This window comes from Telopea speciosissima, chromosome 1 (assembly GCF_018873765.1).
Source record: "Telopea speciosissima isolate NSW1024214 ecotype Mountain lineage chromosome 1, Tspe_v1, whole genome shotgun sequence".
NCBI lineage: Eukaryota > Viridiplantae > Streptophyta > Magnoliopsida > Proteales > Proteaceae > Telopea > Telopea speciosissima.
The window spans coordinates 30485818-30511370 of record NC_057916.1 but is presented as its reverse complement, the minus strand read 5'-3'; the positions used below and the strand labels follow the sequence as shown (position 1 = coordinate 30511370).

The window sequence follows — 25553 nt, the reverse complement described above, 5'->3', positions numbered from 1 at the left end:
CTAAACATGCCCCCAAAAACTACCAGCAATGAAAATTGGCAAAGACCAACCTTGTAACATTAATAAGCTATCAGTATTTCCAATGTGAAGTTGAAGTTCACAGCTTGAAATGTAGCAACTTTGAGATCCCACTGAGTCCCTTTCCATTGGAATATGTCATATATTCATTGGCAATGGTTTCTCTGTAAATGGGGGGATTGTGGTCTGATAGTAACTTCGTTATCGGCCCATAGATCCTTTCTGATGGTCGACAGTAAGTAGTAAAGAAGCATGCCAGTGATACTCTTGGGCCTTTTTTATTGGCTAGTACTCGATGTTCAACACTCTTGAACCTATCATTGGATATAAGCTGCCACAATCACAATCTACATATCAATCAATTAGAATCACAACAATTTTGTAGTTTGCAATAGGTTTTATGGATTTTATTTTTATTTTTATTTTTATGTAGACAGAGAAGGGAAGGGAAGATCAAACTTGCCTGCAGAAGATCCCCAATGTTGACAAGAAGAGCTCCAGGGGTGGGGGGAACATCTACCCATTTGTTCGGGTGAAGAATTTGGAGGCCACCGATCTGGTCTTGAAGGAGGACAGTTAGGAAATCATTGTCGGCATGCTTGCTAGTGCCCATGGTCAGCTCCGGCTCGGGGCATGCATGGTAGTAGTGACACAGAAAGGCATTCCCGTCGACGCAACCCATGTCTGCCAAGTGGTGGGGCTTAGTCCCAATGCCTTCGAAAGTAACCCAAACAAAACATTCCCAATCTTAACCACTTGCTTGTTGTACTCCACCATTATATCTTTAGCAGATTAATCAAACTAGTTAGTATTTTCATTCTTATCTCTAATCTTTGTTAGGGTTTAGGGTTTTAAGCACAAGGTTGCTTAAAAAAATACACCCTGTATATCAAGTTTGGAATAAATAGGTTGCTGCCTCAGAAAAGAAGATGGACAACAAAAGACCCTTGAATTGGTTGGAAAGATCGATCAATTAATGCAATCCTGATATAGTGGTGGGGAATGACTAATTCAGTACACCTACCTGCATACTGGAGGCAATTGATCAGGATTGATAGGGGGAGGAGACATGAAGCAGTACAAGGAGTCCCTCCAATTGGCAGAGGGAGAGTTGTAGAGAGCGATATTGTTGTTGTATACAACTCTCCTATTGGTGACATCCTGGGAAAATAGCTGTTTCTTCAACTCGATGTCTTGTTCTAAGAAACTTCAAACGCCTTGTAGCATCTCCTCCAATACGGTATCAGGGATCCCTGTTGGATTTGTGTGTCCATCAAACCTGGTTCGGTCTGGTTCAATCCGGTTCGGTTCAGTTCAACCCGATTATTCTTTGTATTGAATTTTTATACATTTTAGTTTAATATCATCACATGCAATATAAACTTTTTGAGCATTATGTGTCCGTAAGTTTTACTTAAAATGGTAGTCACAACTAGGGTTTGGGTTGTGCACCCTTATCATATGGTCGTCACATTGGGTATGCCTAGACATGTGATGTCAGTGTACGAATGCGAGTACTCACATGTTTGATGTGTGTATTGATGAAGAATCTACTTTGTCGATTCTCTCATGTATTATTGCCAGATGTAGGAAGGGATAGACATGTGTCACCGACACCCTTTGCCTGAGAGAACCCTGTCGCTGCAAAGTGTGATCTCATTCTTTGGTTTATCAATGACTGAGACTTAAGCGAGTCAAAGCCGGTGTTCTGGGAATGCGTGAACACTTTGTGAATGAAGGAGTTATCCAACATGGTCACCACTGCCCGATTGGGGAACACCAAGATTGAGACTGTCTGTGTATGGTCGGATCAGAATCTGGATCCAGTGCCGTTTTGGAAATGGTTTTGCAAAAATCTATTTTACATAAAATAGTAGATTATATATGATTATTTGAACAAAGTGTTTTATTGAGTTTACGAGACCCGATCAGATGCACATACGCTCTTATATGGACATGTACTATGGAATGGGGTTTGGCGGTACATGTGTACATGCCCTAAATTCCACAATGATGGTGTTGATTAGTGGGGGGGGTGTATATGATAATTTGTTATCATATAAGGAGTTATTTGGAATTTGCTAATTTAATTGGTTCTTTATTTAATTAATGGATATGGTGCTAATTATAATTATCCATAAATATTAAATAAAGTAACTAATTAATACTTTCCCTATTAGATTCTGCTTCTTCACCTTTTTGAAGCACTTTAAGTTTAAACAGAACAGCCAAACAAAGAGAGAGAGAGTCAGACTCTCACAGGGATTAATCTAATCCTATCAGGGTTTTTAATTAAACCCTAGCTCTATATAAGGGGACCAAAACGCAGGAAGGGGGCAGTGCTCCACGTTTTTGCAGGGCCCCCTCTCTCCTCCGTTCTGGTCTCTCTCTCTGCCTCTTATGATCTCTCTCCTTCTTCTTCTAGTTTCTCTCTATTGTAATTGAGAGTTAGGGTTTGAGAAACCCTAGATCTGTGCTGAAGAATTTGAGAGCATCTGGGATTGGCTTGAAGAACCTTAGTAGCACCATTGGAGGTTCAGATCTGTTTACTTGGAGTGCTCATTAGAGGAAGAGTCATTGTCTATTGGAGGAGCAACACTTGAGGTTCACTAGGTTAGCAATTCTTTATTAATTCATCATGTTATTAATTATTATATATTCATGGGATGCGAAAGAAACTCTAATCGATTTATTTCCGCTGCACATTCGAGTATGGGATGGATCCCTCTTGCCATGTGATGGATTAGAGATGATTTTCTCCGTCCCTTTTGCGTTCCATAATTGCATGGGACACATGAGGGAAGGAAAAACCCTAACAGGGATGCACTAGGGTTCACCCATGGGACACCATGGGCTAACCCAGGGCGTGCAATACCCTAATTGATTTATAATTGGTTTCCCTAGGGAACCATGGTTTTATCCCTAGACCGTAGTTTGACCTACAATCCCATGATTCACCACTTGGAAGAAACCCCATGTTTTCGAGGCCTTCCTAACTTGGTCGACCACTTCCTTCCTCCGACTTAAATCTTTATTGTCAGTCATGCATTCCTTCAAGTCTATGACAGGAAAATGACTACTCATGTGGATGGAGTCTTCTGGTTCATGGAGGGGGACGTCAGGGGCATTGTAGAAGATACGGGGTACATTCACCACCCCGGCATCTACGAGTCCCTTCACGCCAGCCTTAGTTTCATCGAATTCCTTCAACTCTTTTGTTCGATCATAAGTACTCCCTCTTGAAACTTCGCCACTATTAGAGACGGACACCATTTTCTTTACTCTTTTTCTTTTTCTTTCTCTTCTTCTCCTTCATCGACACCCCTCGCACTCGTTATACGCAGGTACATGTCCAGATGCACAGTCGGGTGGGATCCACATCCTCTACTTCCAAAGCTCGCACTTCCATCCTACTTCCAGCAGCTCACAATGCGCCACCTGGCATCACCAGCATCCAACGAATGATATTGAATATATTCAAAATATTTTGAAAACCTCATGAGATCCTATTTGAACCACATTGAACTCCAAACCAAACCCACTCAACCGGTTCAACTCATCAACTCAAACCCATTTCACTCAAACTAAACCCAAACCTCTCATTTGCCTAGGGTTTCAAATCGAGTTGAGGCCATCGTCTTCTTCCTCCTTCTCGGATGCTCTACTACAAGGCTTCTCCATCGGATCTGCAATTGCATTTCTCAAGGTGCGACGAAAGCCGCGTTTGCAACCTCTTCTGCTCTTCTTCCTTCATCGTGATGAAAGCCCAAGGAAACATAGTATAACAATGATTTTAGGGTTTGGTGCTAGGTGATTTCTGAAAGAAAAAAAAAAGAAGCAATTAGAATGAATCATTCATCTACAAAAACAGAAGAGTTGCAGCCGATTCATGAGAAATTTGTGTTTTTTTTTCTTAAATCTGAGAGAAAATGGCGGATTCTTTCCTGCTACTGATTTGTTGAAAAGACTCAAAAGCTTGAGCAAAAAAATGAGGAGAAAGTTTAGATTAAAGATTTTCTGTTGCCAGTAGTCTAAAGCTATGGATGTCATATTAATTTGTGATTGGATGTCAGCTTAGCTTACCCACACATTTCAATTTTCATACAAACCATTCCCATTTATGAGTTCAGAGAACTTTGGTTTCAACCCTTTCTGGAATTTTTCTCAGCTTTCAATTCATGTTAAGCATAAGACCCAATCAGTGAGAGAACAAACCTGTATTTTCTTATGGTTTTCTCTTTGAGTTTTAAGAGAACTTATTCTACTCATGGTTACTGTATTCCTAAATATGTTTCGAACAAACCATGGCAGTCCAAAACCTTGACTTTCCATTTGCAAAGAAGCCAATAGCAAGGAAGTTTTCCGATGGAAGCCATGGAAGAGCCTTCTCCCTACGCTTTCCGGTGTACCGTTGGCAGTTCAAATGAAACCGAGAAAGAGGAGTATCCTTCGATGGAGAGGTTCAGCTCTGCATTTGGGGATTTTTTGGTTTCTAAATCGATTTGAAACCTAGTCAGGGATGGATGGTTTTAGTGTTGATGGGTCGGTTTGATTGAGTTTGAACCGGTTGATTCATATTTGTTTTGGTCTTTAACTTGGTTCAAAAGGTCTTACATGAGTTTTAAATATTTTTGAAAATTTTCAATTACAAACCGTTGGATGGCTGCAATGCCAGGTGGTGTACTGAGAAACCATGGAAGTAGGATGGAAGTACGGGTCTTGGACGTAAAGGATGTAGATCCCAGTCGGGTGGCTTTTTTTCTCTAGTCTTTATTTGTTTATTTTATTAGGTGCGTTTGGATGAGCATGTGAACTGTTAGGTACAAAATTGACAGACCAAGTGCATGTTTGGCGTAAATAAAACAAAGTTATAAGAAAGAATAAAAAAAATTATAAGGGGAAAGTTTTCATACACGGCTGTGTCAGCCATACACAGTCGTGTATGAAAACTTTCCCCAAATTATAATATGATCAAAATAGCATAATTCATTTTTTTTTAAATAAATAGGATAATTCATTGATGACACAATGATTGTACCTATCTTTCTCCTTAAATTCAAGTTTTTTGGATTATTTCTTCTTCTTTTCTTGTCTTAATATCCAAACATTGCAGAGTTTTTCTTCGAATTAGATGTCAGACCCACTTGCTGGGGACAACTCACATATCCACGTACTTGATTTCCCGTCGCGGGGGGGGGGGGGGGGACCGGACCGGGAATCCGGATCAGCTACCCACATAGGGACGGGTCACCTGTCATGGGTGGGAACAAATCTGACTCCTCCATGGGGCGTGGATCCCACACCCTAGAGGCGGGTCCCACACTCCCATGGAAGGTTCAGATCTGTCCCCACCCATCCCTTGTGGGTAGCAGATCTGATCTCGGGACAGGGGGTTCACTGAGAAAGGGTGAGATGAAATCTTGTACACCCTCTTTATTGAAGGTTGGATCTTTTTCTCGGCATCTCAATCGTTCTAAGTAGGGTGTCAATTCCGGGCCCGACTTGGCCTGACAGAACCGACCAAGCTCGCCTGACTAAAGACTGGACCAGAGAATCACAGTGTAGAGTCCTAGCCCGTCGGGTGCCCGATCGGACCAACCGATTCTAGGCCTGACCGGTTACAACCCAACCTAGCCCGACCCTTTACTATCACTACCCTACACGTAGCCTATATTTACTAAAACTACCGTACCTTAAACTTTTTTTCTGAAACTACCCTGCTTTTAAACTTTGACATCTCTTTCAATCCTCATGTTTTTAAATACCCAAATTGCCCTTCCTTTTCACCTAGTAACCTGTTAATCTATTTAACCTACCTTTCTTCTTCTGTTTTTAACTATTTTTGTCATTAAAATAGTAAAAAATGAGAGCGCCCACCCACTTCTTTTCTCCCATTTTTTACTCCATTCGATTTTTTTTTCTTCAAATTTTCTATTTAATTAATTTTTTATTCAACATTTCATCCTCATTGTTCTTCTTCGAACAGATCGACCTGATCCTCACTGTGATCTAGTTCTTCTCCTTTGTCTCCGTTATAGGTGTGTTCCCTTCTCTGAAACCGATCCATCTTTCATGGATTCTCAATTGAAGTCGCCAAGAAGGTAGAGAAAATCCGATGATTGATCTTGTGCCATTCTATCCCATGGTTGCGACGTTGAGGAGAGATGAAGATGGTCGTGTAGAGATCAATTGTCATGGAGAGGGAGGGTTGCCTTTTGTTTCTACGAATATGAAGAGGGAGAAGAAGAGTGACGACACGAGAATCACGTTGTAGGATAATAAAAAATAAAAAAACATGGAAAGGCAAATTGAATAAAAAGAGGAAGAGAGAGAAGAAGTGGGGTGCTTTGAAGAGAGTCGATTGTTCCATGGTTTTAGTTCACGGTATCGGAACGGGTATCGATAACCTGCAAAATCGATACGATACTGATACGGTATCTCGACTGTATCGAACAAAATTATCCTTGAATCTCCTTAAAAAATAAGTTTTCTGACCATTGTACCCCTTGTTTGTACCATGCTACCGATATGGTATCGGCACGGTATCGGTGACTAGCAAAACCGGTATGTATCGCTCGATACGGGCAATACGATACCGATACTTAGAACCATGATCTGTTTGAAGAAGAATGATGAGGATGAAATGTTGAATAAAAAATTAATTAAATAGAAAATTTGAAGAAAAAAAAAAAGAATAGAGTAAAAAACAGGAGAAAGAAGAAGCGGGTAGATGCTTTCATTTTTTACTATTTGAATGACAAATATAGTAAAAAATATTACTTGTTACTTTATTTGGACAACCAGGAACAAGGTAGTCATTGGGTCAGAAGAGCTTGATCCAATTTGGGTGTTGAAACAGGTTAAACAGTGGTTAGCTGATTTGAAAGTATCCCCGCCGTTAATTTCGTTCCATAATGTATATTGTAGTTCTGAGGAGAATTTCGTAAGTCCATCTTTTGATTCCTTCTCTTCATTACCAAAACTCAACTTTCCTATTTTAATCTGTGCAAGATACCATGCACCTGGACTAACTTTGTCAGGATGGGCTTATATCTTGTTGTTAGATGGCAAGTTTAGATGTTTTGCTGTAGGACATATAACTGCTACTACTTATGTTGAACCAGAACTAATCAGCATCCGGTCAGGCCTCGACCATGCTACCAGTATGGGGTTGAAGATAAAAGAAGTGTGGTGCTCCAATCAACAGATCAATGATGTTCTTCCATGTCCAACCAAATCTCCTTGGCCTTGGCATCTTATAAAAGACTTAACTTATATATCTAATATATCCCAAGACATATGCTATTACAGACAGGAAGACAACTTTTGTATAGCTATAGCCTTTAATCTAGCAAGGCACGCTCAGACTAAAAAATCTGTATATTTTTCGGTTAGTTAGTTTTTAATATATTTCTCTTTATCATAAAAAATAAAAAAATAAAAAAAGAAGAAGAAGAATGAATGGTAAGTTAAATAGAATAGCAGATTACTAGGTGAAAAGGAAGGGCAATCTAGGTATTTAAAACCATGAGGGTAGAAGGAAATGTAAAAGTTTAAAAGCAAGGTTGTTTTAGAAAAAAAGTTTAAGGTAGGGTAATTTTAGTAAATATAGGCTAAGTGTAGGGTAGTGATAGTAATTGCTCTTTTCTTTGTTTCTTTCTGTCCTCTAGTCCGTTCTTTCTCTTCTCTTGTCCCCTAGGATTCTCCTCCCCATGAAACCCATTTTTACCCTCCAATTTAATGCCTTGCCTCATGATAAACCAAGAATACACGGGCCAATCTTGATTTGCCACTTGGCCTGGCTAAAGAGAAGGATGACCCAGGCCCGATTACGTCAAGACTCATTCGTTAATCCAGAAAGAAGAGACTCAACGAGTCACTCAAGGACCAAGACCCCCGCACGGGCCAACCATGACCTCACCACCGAGGTTTACGTCATCTTATCACTAGAGGGATCTTATCCCAAAGAGAAGTGACCTTATCCGTACTCAACCCTCAAGGATCTTATCCAACACGTGAGGAAAACGCATATCTACCTAGTAGAAAACCTCTTCCCTACCAAACTCTACCTCCCATGAGGAGGTAATCAACTACGTGATAGACTTTTCCATGAAGGATGCCTATCACCAACTGGACTCTCCACACCATCATACTCAACTATAAATACTCAGGTATATTAACTCGTTATTCATCTTGAATTTCAATAATTCATCTGTTGCTAAGAAAGATCTAACTTAGGCATCGGAGAGTCCTAGGCCGGAACTAGACCGATTCTCCCTTGTCCCTGTCGTCCTTTTGCAGGTTGCGGCACCCGAAGGACCTACCAGAGATTTCCTGACGCAACACCTAACATCTAGACCAATAAGCATCCATAAACTTTGCTTAACCATGATACCCCTTTCCCCATGAAAAGACCATGAAATCCTTTGTTTTAGGTCATAGTAACCATGCAGCCACTTGACCATTGTGAAGTTATCAAACTACCCTTGGTTTGACTCAAAATGATCATGCAATCCTTTAACCAATGTGATGTTACCATTATACTTTTGCTTTAATTTTGAACTACCTTATAACTAATAGTACTCATGAACCCATTAAACCTTCTACCAAATAAAAAAGGGTTAAATATGCATACCCCTTAAGATGCACCCAATATTCCTCATGCCCCCTTAGGGTTTTGTCAAGTCCACACGCACCCTTTGAAAATTCCACGTACTACCTCTACTTTGCCCCCTAAAATCATTTAAGTCCACATCAGGCGTTAAAGGCTAAAAAATGACCAAACTGTCATTTCTTCTATCTTTTCTAAAATTTGAAAAGACCTAATTACCCTGAACTATTTGCTAAAATTTGAAAAGACCAAAATACCCTCATCTTCTCCAAATCATCAACTTCTTTTACAATGTAGATACCCAATACCACCACCATCACCGCCACCCACCATTAGCACCACACCACCGTAAAGCCCCACCTCCAGCACCACCTCCAATTCCTCCGCCCTTACCAATTCCATCACCGAGTCTCCCTCCCTTGCCTATTCCTCCACCGACATCTTTACCAATTCCACTCCTATGTGGTGTTAGATCGAAACTCTATCAAACCCAATTGTTAATTAAAGCAATTCTTCAGGTACATTGTGAATGTAAATTTTATAAACAAAACGATCGACCACCATTCCAATAGTGTAATGCAGCACAGAGAAGGATGGCAAAGTTGCAGAGACGAGGAGAAAAAAAAAACCCCCCCATTCAAACCCATAAGAACCCACCTCTCATCTTTCTCTTCTTCTTCTTTTATACACAACCATCGAAATGCGAGTTAAAAAATTAATGAACACAGAACACAAGAAAGGAGAAAAAAATATAAAAGAAAAAGAACAGGGCTAGTAAGAGGATAACTGAAAAAAGGCTCGATGGAGAATCTGAGATGACAAGAGTAAATCGACGCTACCTGCAGTAATTAATCCGATTGCTGCGAATGCACAGGGCCTTGAGCGACTACCCCTGTACTCGGCGGGTTGTAAGGAGGTGTCGCCGTCGCTGTCGCCGGGATCGGGTTGGGATATGGGGGAGGTCAGCAGTTTCCTCCGCTGTAGGGGTTAGAGAACAATGGCTCCGGATCGGGGGAATGGCAGCTTTCACTGTTACACTTGTGGTTATTAAAAGAATAACAAAGATTGGGGATGAATGTAACCACGGTGATTTTGTGGTTTGATATTGTATTGTATTTATAAAGGAGAGAGTTTGTACAGGTGTATGAGTGTTACAAGGAGATAAAAAAGGAAATAATTGTTAACGCTTAGGATCTATTTGTGAATCCTGATCTTGAGTGGTAACTACATTGAGCTTATCTTTATCACCAACTTGAACAGTAATTATATTGGACTTATCCTTATCTCCAACTTGATTAGTAATTGTAATGGACTTATCCCTATCACCAGGTGCCGTAGACTGGGTCAAGTGTGGAAGACTGATATCTTTAATAGTTATCTGGAGTCCATGCCGGAATACTCCAAAGCCTACAATCAGACCCAGCATCACCAGCACTGCTATTATGCAGATGAAGATCTTCGTTGTTTTCCCCACATAACACATCTTCCAGTTTTTTTATTCTTTTGAGTTAAAGAAAAAATTGGGTAAACCCAAACTGGGATTGTTTCTGTTTCGTTGTAGTAAGGTTTAGGGTGAATGAAAGGGGACTAGGGGAGAAGGGTTTTGTTTCTTTGTCTTTTTCCTCCTACTGTTTGTCAGTTGGCGAAGGAATAGGCAAGAGAGGGGGGCTCGGTGGTGGAATTGGTAGAGGTGGAGGAGTTGGAGGTGGTGCTGGAGTTGGGGCATCATGGTGGTGATGTCTTAATGGTGGGTGGCAGTGGTGGTGGTAGTATTGGGCAGCTACATTGTAAAAGAAGATGATGATTTGGGGAAGATGAGGGCATTTTGGTCTTTTTAAATTTTAACAAATAGGTCAGGGCAATTACGTCTTTTCAAATTTTAGAAAAGATAGAAGAAAGGGTAGTTTGGTCATTTTCTAGCATTTAATGCCTGGTGTGGACTTAAATGGCTTTAGGGGGGTATGGTATGCGGAATTTTCAGGGGTGCGTGTGGAATTAGAACCTTAGGGGAACATGATGACTGTTGCGTGCATTTTAGGGGGTATGCGTCTTTAACCCAAAAAAAAAAATAAAAACCCATTAAACCCAGTTGTACCTATTGGTTCAAATTAATTTAGACCTTAAATAAAATTAAATAACATCAAAGGTGCTCTAAGATTAGTACATAAAGGAAATACATTTTTAAATTACATGTATACCATACACACTCTTTAATTAAATAAGGAGGACCCAAGACCAAAGCTTAATTCTTGGGATTAAAATAAACATTATATCAAATAATTAATTAAATGACTTTTGGGCAAAAAATACTAAATCTCCAGGTTTAGTTGGAGATCGAAGCAATCAACACTTGGCGATACGTCGCCTCAGGAAGCGAGGCCTCGTGATCAAACCTTCGCCGCTGCATAATTTCTTGGGGCCACCCGCCTGAGGCTCACTAGGGCCTAGAAGCTCCCGGTTCGTGGGTGGCGCGGGGGTCATGTACGAGCCTAGGGGGGATTTAGTCGGCCTAAAGTCAGATACCTCTCCTGTCTCCAAAAAAAAAAAACACTTAGCGATACAAAATACATACTGTAAGATTTCTGGTAAAAAATCAAGGTGTTACAATGAACGTCACAATACCCATGCATGAGCATCATTAGTAATATGCACTCATCCACAATACCATGCATGGTGCCACATGCCATACATACTGTCGTACAACTAAACATCATCCGAATACATTACCATGCATGTTGTACATGCCATGCACATACGAACACATGCCATACACATCCGAAACACGTTGTACACATGTGAAACATATCACACACATCATGAACCATGTTGTACACATTAACTGACATACACATGTCAAACATCTTGGCACATTGTGACTTATATCAAATACATCCGATAACATTCCCAACACATTGTACACATGTGAAACAGATCACACACATCATGAACCATGTTGTACACATTAACTAACATCTATACACATGTCAAATACATCTTAGTACATCGTGACATATATCCAAATACATCCGATAACATTCCCAACACATCTCTAACATCTTAAGCATATCTTAATACCTAAAACACCTGCATTGTTACCAACAATGACAACACATACACTGAACGTGAATACACCCTTAAAACCCACTTTCAGGAGGCTCTTAAGAAAAGACATCCCCCAAAACTAGCAGCAATGCCAATTGGCAAAGAGCAACCTATAACATTAAGCTATAAGTATTTCCAATGTGAAGTTTGAAGTTTTTTTTTTTGGTGAAAGATGTGAAGTTGAAGTTCACAGCTTGAAATGTTCCAACGCCGAGATCCCATTGAGTCCCTTTGTGAGGCCATATGTGGTATATTCTTTGGGGTGGTTTCTCTGTAAATGGGGGGATTGTGGTCTGATAGTAACTCCGTTATTGGCCCATAGATCCTTGCAGATGGTAGATAGGCAGTAGTAAAGAAGCATGCCAGTGATACTCTTGGGCCTATTTTATTAGCCAGTAGTCGATGTTCAACGCTCTTGAGCCTATCATTGGATATAAGCTGCCACAATCGCAATCCACAAATCAATCAATTAGCATCAGAACAACTTTGTAATTTACATATATCATAATATATGTACTAACAGAAACGGGAAGGGAAGATCAAACTTGCCTGCAGAAGATCCCCAATGTTGACAATAAGAGCTCCAGGGATGGGGGGAACATCTATCCATTGTTTCTGGTGAAGAATTTGGAGGCCACTGATCTGGTCTTGAAGGAGGACAGTTAGGAAATCACCGTCGGCATGCTTGCTAGTGCCGATGGTCAGTTCTGGCTCGGGGCATGCAGGGTAGTAGTGACACATAATGGAATGCACATCGGCGCAACCCATATCTGCCAAGTGGTGCGGGCTTAGTCCCAAAGCCTCCGACAGTAACCCAAACAAAACATTCCCAATTCTAATCACTTGCTTGTTGTACTCCACCATTATATCTCTACCAGATTAATTAATCAAACTAATTAGTATTTTCATTCTCATCTCTCATCTTCACAACTCAGAAAAGAAGATGGAGAACAGAGGTGAGGAAAAAACCCTTGAATTGGTTGGAAGGATCAATTAATTAATGAAATCCAGATATATTGGGAATTTCTAATTAGGTATACCCACCTGCAAACTGGGGGCAATTGATCAGGGTTGAGAGGGGGAGGAGACATTAGGCAATACAAGGAGTCCCTTCAATTGGCAGAGGGAGAGTTGTAGAGAGATAAATTGCTGTTGTATACAACCCTCCTGTTGATGGCATCCCGGGAAAATAGTTGCTTCTTCAACTCGATGTCTTGTTCGAAGAACCTTCGAACGCCTTGCAGCATCTCCTCCAATACGCTGACAGGGATCCCATGATTCACCACCTGGAAGAAACCCCATGTTTCCGACGCCTTCCGGACTTGATCGACCACTTCCTTCCTCCGACTCAAATCTTTATTGTTAGTGATCCACTCCTGCAGGTCTATGACAGGAAAACTCAGTTGGGTCTGAGCGTGAGAATGACTACTGTGGATGGAGTCTTCTGATTCATGGAGGTGGACGTCAGGGGCGTTGTAGAAGATACGGGGTACCTTCCTCACCCCGGCATCTACGAGTCCCTCACGCCAGCTTTTGTTTCATCAAATTCCTTCAACTCTTTTGTCCGGTCATATGTACTCTCTCCTGAAATTTCGCCACTGAGAGAGACGGACGCCATTTTCTTTCGCTTCTTGTCCATCTCAAAGTCGGTTTGAGATTTAGTAATAGCTAAAGGAGGATGGAGCCTACTTGTACGTCGAAATACATTCAACTTTCAGAAGATCTATTTAATATTTATTATTTGTGCTCTGATAAAATATGAATTATAAAAAGACATCAGTTTTTTTAAATTAGAAGGAAAGAAATGAATTTAATTGATAATAATGGTTGTACAAAATATATGAAGTATATAGTTACATATATAAAACATTTAAAAAAACTAATTACCACAAAAGGAGGGGAGGCCTCTGCCCAAATCACAACTGATGCAAACCAACAATGAAAATAATTTTATTGAGCTAAAGTGAAAGGATCACATGACTCAGATTGAATCCGCCATCGTGCGTGAACTTACTCCGCCTTTGTGCGTGTCGTTATCTCCGCCTCTGTGCGTGTCCTTCTCCAACTCCTCAGCTCCTCCGCCATGCTCATCGGACTTGCTAATGACGAGGACGACGATGCCGACGATGGCACACCTGCCAAGGGACGACGATCATCGCCCTCTGTGGACATCTTATTTCCGGCCTGCTCCCATCATCCACGACCTCTGTGTTCACTCGACCTGTCCATTCTGGGTTCAGATCTGCTGCTCAACGGGTCTGTCTATACTGCTACCCCCTTGGCTCGCTTCCTCTGTTATGTCCGGTGCCTCTGTCTCTCTCTGGCAACGATGGCTGCCGCTATAACCCTTTCAATTTTCTGTTCTCTGCTGCAAGTTGTTGGGGAGCTTTGTGTCATCGTGTTCTTTGCTACTGAGAGTGGGAGAGGACGACATGCCACTACTGGTGCTATGCGCATAGCTTTTGAGCAGGTAAATCTAGTAGCAGCAGGACCAGCTCCGGTGGCCGCCGAGACACACCCAAACGCCCCTCAGCCTTGCAATGGTGTTGTACTAACTCGGTGGGCTTCCATCTTGTATTTCTGCAATCGGTACACTGTGCATTGGGGGCTTGTTCAGTGCCGAAAACGATGGAACAGTCTCGCCGAAGATTTCAAAGACTCCTCTGTTTCAGTCTTTGGTTCCTATTGGGTCCTGAATAAGGATATAAATGGATATTCGTAAATCTGTATTCGATCCGCATTTGTATCCGTTTAGGAGAATCCGAATTCGTCCGAAACTAATTAGATACGAATATGATAATCCTCCTATTCGACCGATTATTATCCGATTCGTTTAGCAGTTCGATGGTAATAAAATATCTGAAATATAACTCTGTGTTTGTCTATCCTTTTAAGTTACCTTATTGGATTTTGTTATCTTATTTTTATAAATTTATAAGTTAAGATAATGTGATTCTTTTTCTAGATTTGCAATTGGTTTATATATATTGTTTTATGCAATGTGATACATGGAATTACATATCTATTAAAAAATCAAAAGTAAAAAACGTTAGAGAATAAAAGACTAAGAAGAGTAGAAGAAAGGATAGTTACTAAACTCTCAAGTCTCAACCCTAACTCTCATCATAAAAATGGTAAATATGTAAACGGATAGTCGAAAAATCGTATTCGATCCGTATTCATATCCATTTAGGAGAACCTGTATTCAAAAAATCACTATCCGGAAATTATCCGAATCCGTCTGAAAACCGATAGGATATTATCAGAATCCGTCCGAATATAATTGAATACGAATATGATAATGCTACTATCCGACCGAATTCGATCTGTTTACATCCTTAGTCCTGAACGCGGGGCTACAGGAGGGTTTTGCCTTTTTGTTTGTGTATGTTTTTGCAGGTGATGCCGATTTTGGTGCCTACGGCACCGTGGTTTACGACGGCTCGGATGATCCATCGACTGTCCAATCTCCATCAACCACCCTTTATAGCTGGACGACGCTCCACTCGACGATCCAGCGGATCCTTGCAGTTCTGTTCGAAAGTAGGCTATGACAATATGTCGGCGCGGGTGGGCAGTGTGAATTGTTTATTTTCGGCACATATGAGAATCCCTTTCTTGGCACGCTAGTGCATGTGCTTAAACTTAGTTGTGTTTACATTTTGATCTCTACGGAAGCGTTTGTGAACCAACCCCTAGTCAGGATGACCTAGTCAATGGCATGTGAGATCGGGTCAATTTCCATTCCTTGGTTTTGGATACCATATATATCCATATCTTGTGTTTATCATGCTATATATCAGTGTTATGTCTTTTGTTCTCCTTTGTTTGGCGTTGGGCGCGCATGAATGAATAACCTTTTTTCTACCCAAAAAAAATGACTCAGATTGAATCACAAAAAACTCAAAAAAAACTCAAGAAATCAGAGAAAACAGAGTACCCATTTGATAGGACTTTCATCTTTTTATTTTGAAGGGTTGAATTGAAGCGACTCTAATCCATCAGAGTTGAATTGTCTACTAATTTTTGTATTTTCCTATTTCCTTAATGTAGAGAAATAAAATTGGGCAGAAACTTCCCAAATCAATAGATGATAATGCATGCAACATGTCTAAAATTTTTAAACACTAACAGAAGTATCACATGACAGATATTTGATCCACCCAAAAATAAATAAAAGTTATCCTTCTCATGAAAGTCTATTGGCTATTTTTATAACATGACAACATTTTCCAATGATCAAATCTTTGTGGATATTATATCTCCGCCCCCCACCATTCTCTACTGATGTAGTCAGGTGTAAGTATGAGTCGATTTTGGCCCAAAAAAAATCATATAATAGAATAATATTTTATATAATTGTTTGACCAATCATATTGTATTTGAAAATATGGAACTACTTTTGGGCCTTTCATCATTAAAAGTGCCCACATTATGAGAGAGAGAGAGAGAATGTAGACTCTACGCTGCCAATGTCGGCTCCCTTCTTCTAAAAGAAAAACTCCAAGGTAAGGGTTAAATTTGCAAGGATTTTTAAAGTCATAGGCTCAAAGCATGAAAAGGAGAGTAATGGCACTTTAGGTATTACACTCTACATATTCTAGGACCACTGTGTCACGACCGTTTCGTCCAGTGCTGTCACATGGCCTACGGTCATGTCACAGATGGGGCTGAGGGGTAGCCGTGGCATGGGATGCCGCATTGATTTGGTCCATGACACTTGGGCCACCAAGGGAAGTGAATTGAGGTGCCTTATGAGTTATGTCCTTATCTTTCATTGAGAAGCTAATATGAAAGGTTTGACTCGACCACCGAATATTGCTGGATAATAGAGGATCCAGATCCTTTACAACCCATGTATAGCGTATAGCAGCAATCTAAGCGGTCCTGTAACATGAGCATGACAGCTATAAAGTGTGAGATCCAACAGTTTATTTTTAAAACTTTTAAAAACTTTGAGTTAACGGTTTAAGTATATGGCAAACCAAGATAGACTGGTCTGGGTTTACCAAGACGGACCGGTCTACAACTAAAACAAAAGAAACGACTTTCTCTTCTTCCTCCTATCGTCCCATTTTCACATCTCAAAACCCTAGATTGCATTTTCATGAGCTTTCTCTTCTTCCTCCTCGTTCGAACCCACCCCCATCCTCTTCCTCCTTCGGCTCCTTTGTGACGAAATCTGCCACTCTTCCTCCATGATTCCTCTTTTTCTTTCTCAAACCAATGACTACTCTTTTCCCCTTCTTCCCAGCGAAGCGAACCCAAACGGAGGAGCTCTTCTTCCTCCTCTGAAACCAGATCAGCTTCCTAGGAAGTAGCTCTTATTCCTCCTCTGAAAAATCTTGAGGTCGAAAGCTGCCTCTCTTCCTCCACTAGAAATAACCTGCATTCTCTTTGTTATCTCTCTCTCTCTCTCACAAACCTGAGTCCTTTCGAACCCACCCATCATCTTCCTCCTCTCACCTCCTCTGGTATGTCGAACCTCGAAGGTGGGAACAGAGATACTGATCTGGATCTAGAAAGATTTGGGAGCTCCAAACTGTGAGAAGAATCGTCCACTAACAAGAACCCAATCAATGTTAGTCTCTCTCTCTCTAACAAACTCGATCTGGGTTTATCGCCCATCACATGAACTCTGAAATAAATTTGCTGTTGGATCTGAATCTTTGTTATCTCTCTCGCTCTCTCTGTTTGTGTGTAGATGTGAGGGTTTTGCCACATATTCTGGTTCTCTCGCTCTTTGTTTGTGTGTAAATATGAGGGTTTGTGTTTTTTTTGCATATTCTGGTTATCTCTCTGTGTGTTAGGAATACTTTCTTGTTGACATCTTGTGAGGTATTCCCAATTTCAAATTTAAGTTCTATCAAACAACTAATTTTTTAGTTAGATAAGTGAACCAAGGCATTGCAAATTTTTAGCTTCCCCTCCCCCCCCCCCCCCCTTTCTTCTCTAAAATCCTATGGACATATTTATTACTCTTCTTAAACCTTGTAATGTCCATCATATTTTAAAGAATTGTTGAGTGTGGTTACATGGATCCTTGAAACACTTGCTATGTGTATATGTAGGTTTGTAGCTCACAGTTTTCTATTCTCGAAATAATGCTGGTACATTTGGATTGGTTGATTTCTCTCTCTCTCTAAATCTAGAGTAGTTCTATTTGACTGTGAATCTATCAGTGCTAGCAACTCGTTGGTGCTCTAGTTTTTATTTTCGAATTTTGTTATCTAGTCCACCATACTCTGTTCTATTCCAGTTTCTATATTCTGGATATGTTTACCTTGACTTCAAATGTTTTTATGAGTCTTATTTATCTATACCCCTCCTTATGTTGAATATTTTCAAATGCCATCAAATCTAGAATCCTTAACTGCTGTGATTTCTTGAAAACTTCAGTTTGGTCTCTGATTTCAAGTGTTAATTTCAGATTGTTATTCCCCTACTACTACTGAATTTCTCCTACTGGTTTATCCATCATTAGTTGTTGTTTCATATTACTTAACCTTATTAACTAATTCTGCAACATTGGATTTTAGAACAAGAATCCTATTCTCAACTGAATTTTGTCATATTACAGAATCTACCCATCTGATTCTGATCTAATAGTTTGCTTTAGTCATATATATTTGAGCTTAAAACCTATATTGGTCAAACAATGATGCTTCTTTTGTTCTTCATCCCTTATTCTCAGCTCAATAAAGCTTAAAATCCATGTTTATGTAAATAGATGAGTCTTTAGCTCAAACGGAAGAGCACCTGGGTTTGTTCCTAGGTGATGATGGTTCGAGTCCATCAAGATTCATACAAACATTTTTCCTCTCCACCTTTTTATCTAGACTTTGTTTTAACACAACATTTTTATATATGCTTGAAATTTCTAGTTTAGATAACTGAAGAGTTGCAGTGAGCAAAATCAAATGAAGCTAGATTATTCTATTAATGATCTTAATTGGCAACAAGAGAAGCATAGGATTTCGTTGGCTGCTGAGAAATTGATTGAGAAGTCATGTTTTAGAGATGTTGTTTCTTGGACTGACACTTTTCCCCTTCTTCCCAGCGAACCCAAACTAAGGAGCATTCTTATTTCAATCCTGTTCATGAGGTACACTACTAAATAGAACACAACAATTACCCCAAATGCAACAAAAAAAAAATATAGAGCCTCATAAAGGATGAAAGGATGCCCTTACAGTTAAAACTTTGAAACAAGTGTGGATGCTATTACTGAGGAAAGAATGATTCAAATTGACCTAGTGAGTTCCATTGAAGTTCCAAATAAAACAATAGTTAACTATGAGGGGCTGCTGTCCGAACGAGGTGAGTGAGATGATTTGCCTGCCCAACCAATCAAGTTTTAAGGTAATGAGGTGAGAGATGATTTACCTGGAAAACGGAGCACATGAGGGGCTGCTGTCCTAATTTTTTGGCACCACTCTTACAGCTACATGCAATATCCTTGGCCCTTTTTAAAAAAATATTTTTCTTAATAGGTTTCTATGGTGAGAGAGTTGATAGTATCTTGAATGCCCCCTCATTATTTAAAATGTTTTAAGTTATATTAAACATTATTTAACATTGTAAGCTCCATTGTAGGCCCAAATTAAAGAATTTTGCAAAATTCTATGACTACATATTGATTTAGGTTTGGAGCTTTTGTTAAATGATGTGTGTGGGAGTTTGAAGATTATCTTCTCTCCCTCTTTTTGATCTTTTTAAATAAACCAAAAAGGGTTTTTTATTTTTTCTAGTTTTATGTTCATAGTTTGATTATGATCTTTTGCCAACCAATTGCACCAGCATATTGTAAAAGCCTTCCCACCAGCCTCAGAGCACCATAACACCATCTAATCATCTATATTCTCATCTTCTCATTCTTGAAGAACCCAGATCATATACAGGGGAATAGTTCATCACTAGTCGCAACTCAAAACACACCAAACGATTCCTCCAAATACCAGCAGTAAACTTGCATCAGACAAGGTTTCTACTGATTCCTCAGTCTCCCCACATATCATACAAACACTTGAAGACTTCAACACCTACATACTAAGTGATCAATTGTCAAAATTTTGTCAATAGCTGCTCCAAACCCTGCCCCACCCCCACCCTGCAAGGGCGGGAAAAAAAAAAGACATAGGACAGAGATTACCACCCATAGTTCTAATGGGTCTCACCAAGATGCCCCACATCCCCAGGCCATTAGACAATTCCACCAAATGACATTGTTATCATCATCTCATGCTATAAAAACTATGTAGCTCTTACAACCTAAAAGTAATATTTATTTACTGGTTTCATTGTTCCAGAATTCTAATGGTTTATACTTCCAACCATACGCACAACTGAAAATGATAAGCTGTTTAGTCCAAGACTCCTTAACACCATATTCTTTCATCCCCAACCATACGCATAAATGGTACTTCCTAGTTCATGCTCAAAGAACAAAGGACAGAAAGGCAACATCAAACTCGACTCACACCAAAAAACAGTCTAAAAGATGCACTGTTGTTTCCAGTGGAGGAAGAGGGGCAGATTTCTACCTCAAGATTTTTCAGAGGAGGGAGAAGAGCTACTTCCTAGGAAGATGATCTGGTTACAGAGGAGAAAGAAGAGCTCCTTGGTTTAGGTTCGCTTGGAAGAAGGGGAAAAGAGCAGTCGTGTATTTGAGAAAGAAGAAAAGGAAGCGTGGAGGAAGAGAGGCAAATTTCGTCACAAAGTAGCCAAAGGAGGAAGACGACGGCGGTGGGTTCGAACGAGGAGGAAGAAGAGAAAGCTCAAGAAAATGCAATCTAGGGTTTTGAGATCTGAAGATGGGACGATGGGAGGAAGAAGAAAAAGTTGTTTCTTGTTTTAACTGTAGACCGGTCTATCTTGGTTTGTCATATACTTAAACCGTTAACTCGAAGTTTTTAAAAGTTTTAAAATCAGACCGTTGAATCTCACACTTTACAGTTGTCACGCTCATGTTACAGGATCAGTTAGATCGCTGCTATACATGGGCCGTAGAGGATCTGAATCCGATAATAGACGCACGCTCTGACGTGGTTCATAGGTCACAGTTCATTGTCAAACACCATTCATGCTTAATACCATCTTTTACTTTTTTGTTTGTTTGTTTACTAGCGACACTGACCTTTATTAATCAAAGAAAGGGGACAAAACTCCCCACTTGGAAGAAAGAACAACAGGATTTGAAAGAAAATAATAGGGTGGGAAGTCATACACACTATGCTTGAACGTCAAGATAGGTTTTTGTCTTCTTTCAAGTGTCTCAGATGTCAAACCCACATGCTAGAAAGATAGAAACCATGTGCTAGACTTCCCATTGGCTACAAATATAAAATAGAACTAAAAAAGAAAAGGAAAAGATTCACCGGACAAGGTGATGAGATGAAATATTTGTGCGCCTGGTTACATCCCCATTTTATCGACGGTTACATCCCTCTCTCCGGATCTCAATCGTTCAAAGCATACATTGTTGCGACTACTCTCATCACCGTTGTTGGAAGTCTCACTCCACTGCTCGCCACGTCAACCCCTGCCAAATATCTCTTGGCATAAGCCCGCTTGCTCCGTTTTTGCTGAATCCACAAAATAATGGAGATTTGAAAGTGGGTAGACTTGGTTAAGGAATTAAAAAAAAAAAAAAAACAATAAATTCTCCGTGGATTAAGAAAGAGAGATAATTAAACAACAAAGATCGTGATAGTTGTTTGAATGATTTTAAAAACAAAAGAGCTGTGGAGTGTGTCTACTACCTTATCTACTTCTACTCTTCTCTCTCTCTCTCACTCATCTCTCTTCACTTGTTTCTCAACAATCCTCTTTCTCTTCTTTCCATCATTATTAAATCAGTATTTACAAACCTTAATATCGGTTACCTGTAAAAGATTTTTTTACATTTACAAATTGATTAATGATTTAATTGAATTAATTTTTTTTATTCTCTTAAATAAATCAAGGGTCTTAAATGAGTTGTCGTAATCCAACGATTAGAAAGATGCTTGCGTGGAAAATGCACCCCCTTACAAGACCAAATAGAGTTAAGGGAATTTGATGATACCAAAGTTGGTGTGAAGGGATTGGTAGACGCTGGGGTGGTGAAGTTGCCTCGTATTTTCATCCACCCTCTTAATTCCCTCCATGAAGGATCGCCTCATTCCATCCACAGCCACAGCCACAGCCACTGCCAAACCCATCCTCATGGGCCAAACCCATCCTCATTCCCATGAAAAAACCATGTAATCTTTTGTTTTAGGCCACTTGACTATTGTGAAGTTACCAAACTACCCTTGGTTTGATTCAAAATGACCATGCAATCCTCTGACTAATGTGGTGTTACTATTATATCCTTGTTTTAACTTCAAACTACCTTATAACAAATAGACCTCATGAATCCATTAAACCCTATTGGTTCAAATTAATTAAGATGAGTCTAATACCTTAAATAAAATTAAATAACATCTAAGGTGCTCTAAGATTAGTACATAAAAGGAAATATATTTTTCTAGTTACATGTATACCATGCATACTCTTTAATTAAATAAGGAGGACTGAAGACCATAGATTAATTCTTGGGATTAATATAAATTAATTAAATAAGAAAATTACAGTTTGAAAAAGATACTAAATCTTCAGGTTTCGTCGTAGATCGAAGCGATCAACACCTGGCGATAGGAAATACATGCCGTAAGATTTCTGGAAAAAAAATCAATTAAGATGTTATAATGAACATCACCATACCATGCATGAGCATCATTAGAAATATGCAAACATCCACAATAGCATGCATGCTACCACATGCCATACATATTGTCGTACATCTCAACATCATCCAAATACATTATCAAGCATGTGGTACATGCCATGCACATACGAAGACATGCCACGCCATACACATTGGAAACACATTGTACACATGTGAAACACATCAGACACATCATGAACCATGTTGTACACATTAACTGACATCTGCACACATGTCAAACACATCTCGGCAAATCGTGACACATACTAAATACATTTGAAAACATACCCAACACATTATGACATCTCAAACATTTGACAACACATACACTAAAAAATACGGCCACACAACCCCTTACGTCCAACGTGACTATCCCGTTTAAAACCCACTTTCAGGACGCTCTTTATACAAAAAGACATCCCCCAAAACTAACAGCAATGACAATTGGCAAAGAGCAACCTAGTAACTTTAAGCCATTAGTATTTCCCTCACAGCTTGAAATGTTCCAACGCCGAGATCCCATTGAGTCCCTTTGTAGCGGCATATGTGGTATATTCTTTGGCAGTGGTTTCTTTATAAATGGGGGGATTGTGGTCTGATAGGAACTCCGTTATCGGCCCATAGATCCTTGCAGATGGTAGAAGGCCAGTAGTAAAGAAGCATGCCAGTGATACTCTTGGGCCTATTTTATTGGCCAGTACTCGATGTTCAACGCTCTTGAGCCTATCATTAGATATAAGCTGCCACAAATCACAATGCACATATCAATCAATCATTTAGCATCACAACAACTTCGTAGTTTACAATTATGGAATTTTTTTTTTTTTTTTTTTTTTTTTTCTTTCATGGAGACAGAGAATGGAAGATCAAACTTGCCTGCAGAAGATCCCCAATGTTGACAATAAGAGCTCCAGGGATGGGAGGAACATCTACCCATTGGTTCTGGTGAAGAATTTGGAGGCCACCGATCTGGTCTTGGAGGAGAACAGTAAGGAAATCATAGTCGGCATGCTTGGTAGTGCCGATGGTCAGTTCCGGCTCGGGGCATGCAGGGTAGTAGTGACACAGAAAGAGATGCCCATCAGTACAACCCATGTCTGCCAAGTGGTGGGGGCTTAATCCCAACGCCTCCGACAATAACCCAATCAAAACATTCCCAATTCTAATCATTTGCTTGTTGTACTCCACCATTATATCTCTAGCAGATTAATCAAATTAACTAGTAAGTATTTTCATTCTTAATCTCTCATCTTCACAACTCAGAAAAGAAGATGAAGAACAGAGGTGGGGAAAAAACCCTTGAATTGGTTGGAAGGATCAATTAATTAATGAAATCCAGATATATTGGGAATTTCTAATTAGATATACCTACCTGCAAACTGGAGGCAATTGATCAGGATTGAGAGGGGGAGGAGACATGAGGCAGTACAAGGAGTCCCTCCAATTGGCAGAGGGAGAGTTGTAGAGAGCGAACTTGCTGCTGTATACCACCCTCCTGTTGATGACATCCCGGGAAAATAGTTGTTTCTTCAACTCGATGTCTTGTTCGAAGAAACTTCGAACGCCTTGCAGCATCTCCTCCAATACGGTATCAGGGATCCCATGATTCACCACCTGGAAGAAACCCCATGTTTCTGATGCCTTACGAACTTGGTCGACCACTTCTTTCCTTGGAGTCAAGTCTTTATTGTCAGTGATGCATTCCTTCAGGTCTATGACAGGAAAACTCAGTTGTTGGGTCTGAGCGTGAGAATGACTTCTCATGTGGATGGAGTCTTCTGGTTCACGGAGGTGGACGTCAGGGGGGTTGAAGAAGATACGGGGTACCTTCACCACCCCGGCATCTACGAGTCCCTTCACTCCAGCTTTAGTTTCATCGAATTCCTTCATCTCTTTTGTTCGGTCATACGTACTCCCTCCTGCAATTTCGCCACCACCCGAGCCCGACGCCATTTTCTGTACTCTTTTTCTTTCTCGTCTTGTCCTCCTTCCTTCAGCCCCACTACTCCCCTTTATTTCTTTCATTTTCTTCGTTTATTTATTTATTTCTTCTATGTGTGTTTTATTTCTTCAACTTTCTTCATTTATTTATGCATTTCTTCCATGTGCGTTTGACATTGGTATTAATAAAGACTTTTATTACTAGAAAAAACAAAAGTATGAATAGATTGTTTGACCGGCCAGATTTTAATAAAGACTTTTATTATGAGAAAAAAAAAAATATGGATAGATTATTTGAGCGGTCATCGTGTTGCGCTCAACCCACAGGCACCACGTAGATATGATGTAAATTCAATAGAAATATATAAATATTCTCTTGGGAGGACAAAAAACACATCTCTCGAGCCCTAGAGAAGAAGGAAATCGTTTACCAAAAAAAAAAAAGAGAAGGAAATAGAGGAGAAGTCATCATCTATTATTCCGGCATGATTCGAGAGCAGAGACACGAAGGAAATCGATAGAAAACATCGGTTCAGTTGTTGGCGATGGATTCGAGTTCTTGATACGTTCTATTGAAGATCTCACAACATTCGTTTTAGAGTTGGGAGTTTGCGTTTGAGAAGGTAAACGTGTTCACAAACCATTGCTCTTGAGTTTTAGGTTTATTTCTCTATTCTTGAATGTATTGGGTAGAACCTAGAGTGTAATATGTTGTAGGTTGGGTTTGTGATTGAAATCTGTTATTTGAGTTGATTGATTGTAAGGCTGAGGCCATTTGGTAATGGGGATTGAGGTCATTGCCCTCACTGAGGTGAGAGGTTGAAGCAGGGTAAGGGGTACCCTGACCATAGGAGCGACTAATTGTATTGGAGTTGAGTATTGGGCATATACGAAACCCTGAGGAGTATTGCTCTGTGGACGTAGCCTTCACATACTGTGAGGTGAACCACGTATATTGTGTCTCTCCATCAACTGCTATTTGTTAGAGGCTAATCGCTGTTTTGCAGAGTAGGTTTACAGTCTTGGTAAACCTGACCACATTCTAGTGGTGCAAGGTGGGACTAAAACGAATGTGTGGTTTACAGAAGACATGAAAATTAAGGAAACTGATTCACCCCCCCCCCCCCCCGG

At 40.0% G+C, this 25553-nt stretch overlaps 2 protein-coding genes across 2 annotated transcripts; both read right to left on the bottom strand.

Moving 5' to 3' along the window:
• On the bottom strand, positions 1-13159 carry LOC122644904 (1-aminocyclopropane-1-carboxylate oxidase homolog 1-like). The gene is made up of 5 exons (XM_043838290.1): positions 12776-13159; positions 12281-12602; positions 11943-12169; positions 10027-10036; positions 1-111 (listed from the first exon to the last, which is right to left on the bottom strand). The coding sequence occupies exons 1-5, from the start codon at positions 12820-12822 to the stop codon at positions 1-3; spliced, it is 717 nt and encodes a 238-aa protein (XP_043694225.1). The 5' UTR covers positions 12823-13159.
• A 9795-nt stretch (positions 13160-22954) lies between these two features.
• On the bottom strand, positions 22955-24456 carry LOC122668877 (1-aminocyclopropane-1-carboxylate oxidase homolog 1-like). Its single transcript, XM_043865446.1, has 3 exons — positions 23854-24456; positions 23358-23679; positions 22955-23221 (listed from the first exon to the last, which is right to left on the bottom strand). The coding sequence occupies exons 1-3, from the start codon at positions 24432-24434 to the stop codon at positions 22970-22972; spliced, it is 1155 nt and encodes a 384-aa protein (XP_043721381.1). The 5' UTR covers positions 24435-24456; the 3' UTR covers positions 22955-22969.
• Between the last annotated feature and the right edge of the window lie 1097 nt (positions 24457-25553).

Excerpts from the sequence above, each read along its gene's own strand:
- LOC122668877 (XM_043865446.1), bottom strand. The coding sequence starts at position 24,434 with ATGGCGTCGGGCTCGGGTGGTGGCGAAATTGCAGGAGGGAGTACGTAT. Across the intron at positions 23,680-23,853 it reads CAATTGCCTCCAGTTTGCAG|AGATATAATGGTGGAGTACA; the intron begins GTAGGTATATCT and ends TTAATCTGCTAG. Across the intron at positions 23,222-23,357 it reads ACATTGGGGATCTTCTGCAG|CTTATATCTAATGATAGGCT; the intron begins GCAAGTTTGATC and ends GATTTGTGGCAG.
- LOC122644904 (XM_043838290.1), bottom strand. The coding sequence starts at position 12,822 with ATGTCTCCTCCCCCTCTCAACCCTGATCAATTGCCCCCAGTTTGCAG. Across the intron at positions 12,603-12,775 it reads CAATTGCCCCCAGTTTGCAG|AGATATAATGGTGGAGTACA; the intron begins GTGGGTATACCT and ends TTAATCTGGTAG. Across the intron at positions 12,170-12,280 it reads ACATTGGGGATCTTCTGCAG|CTTATATCCAATGATAGGCT; the intron begins GCAAGTTTGATC and ends CGATTGTGGCAG.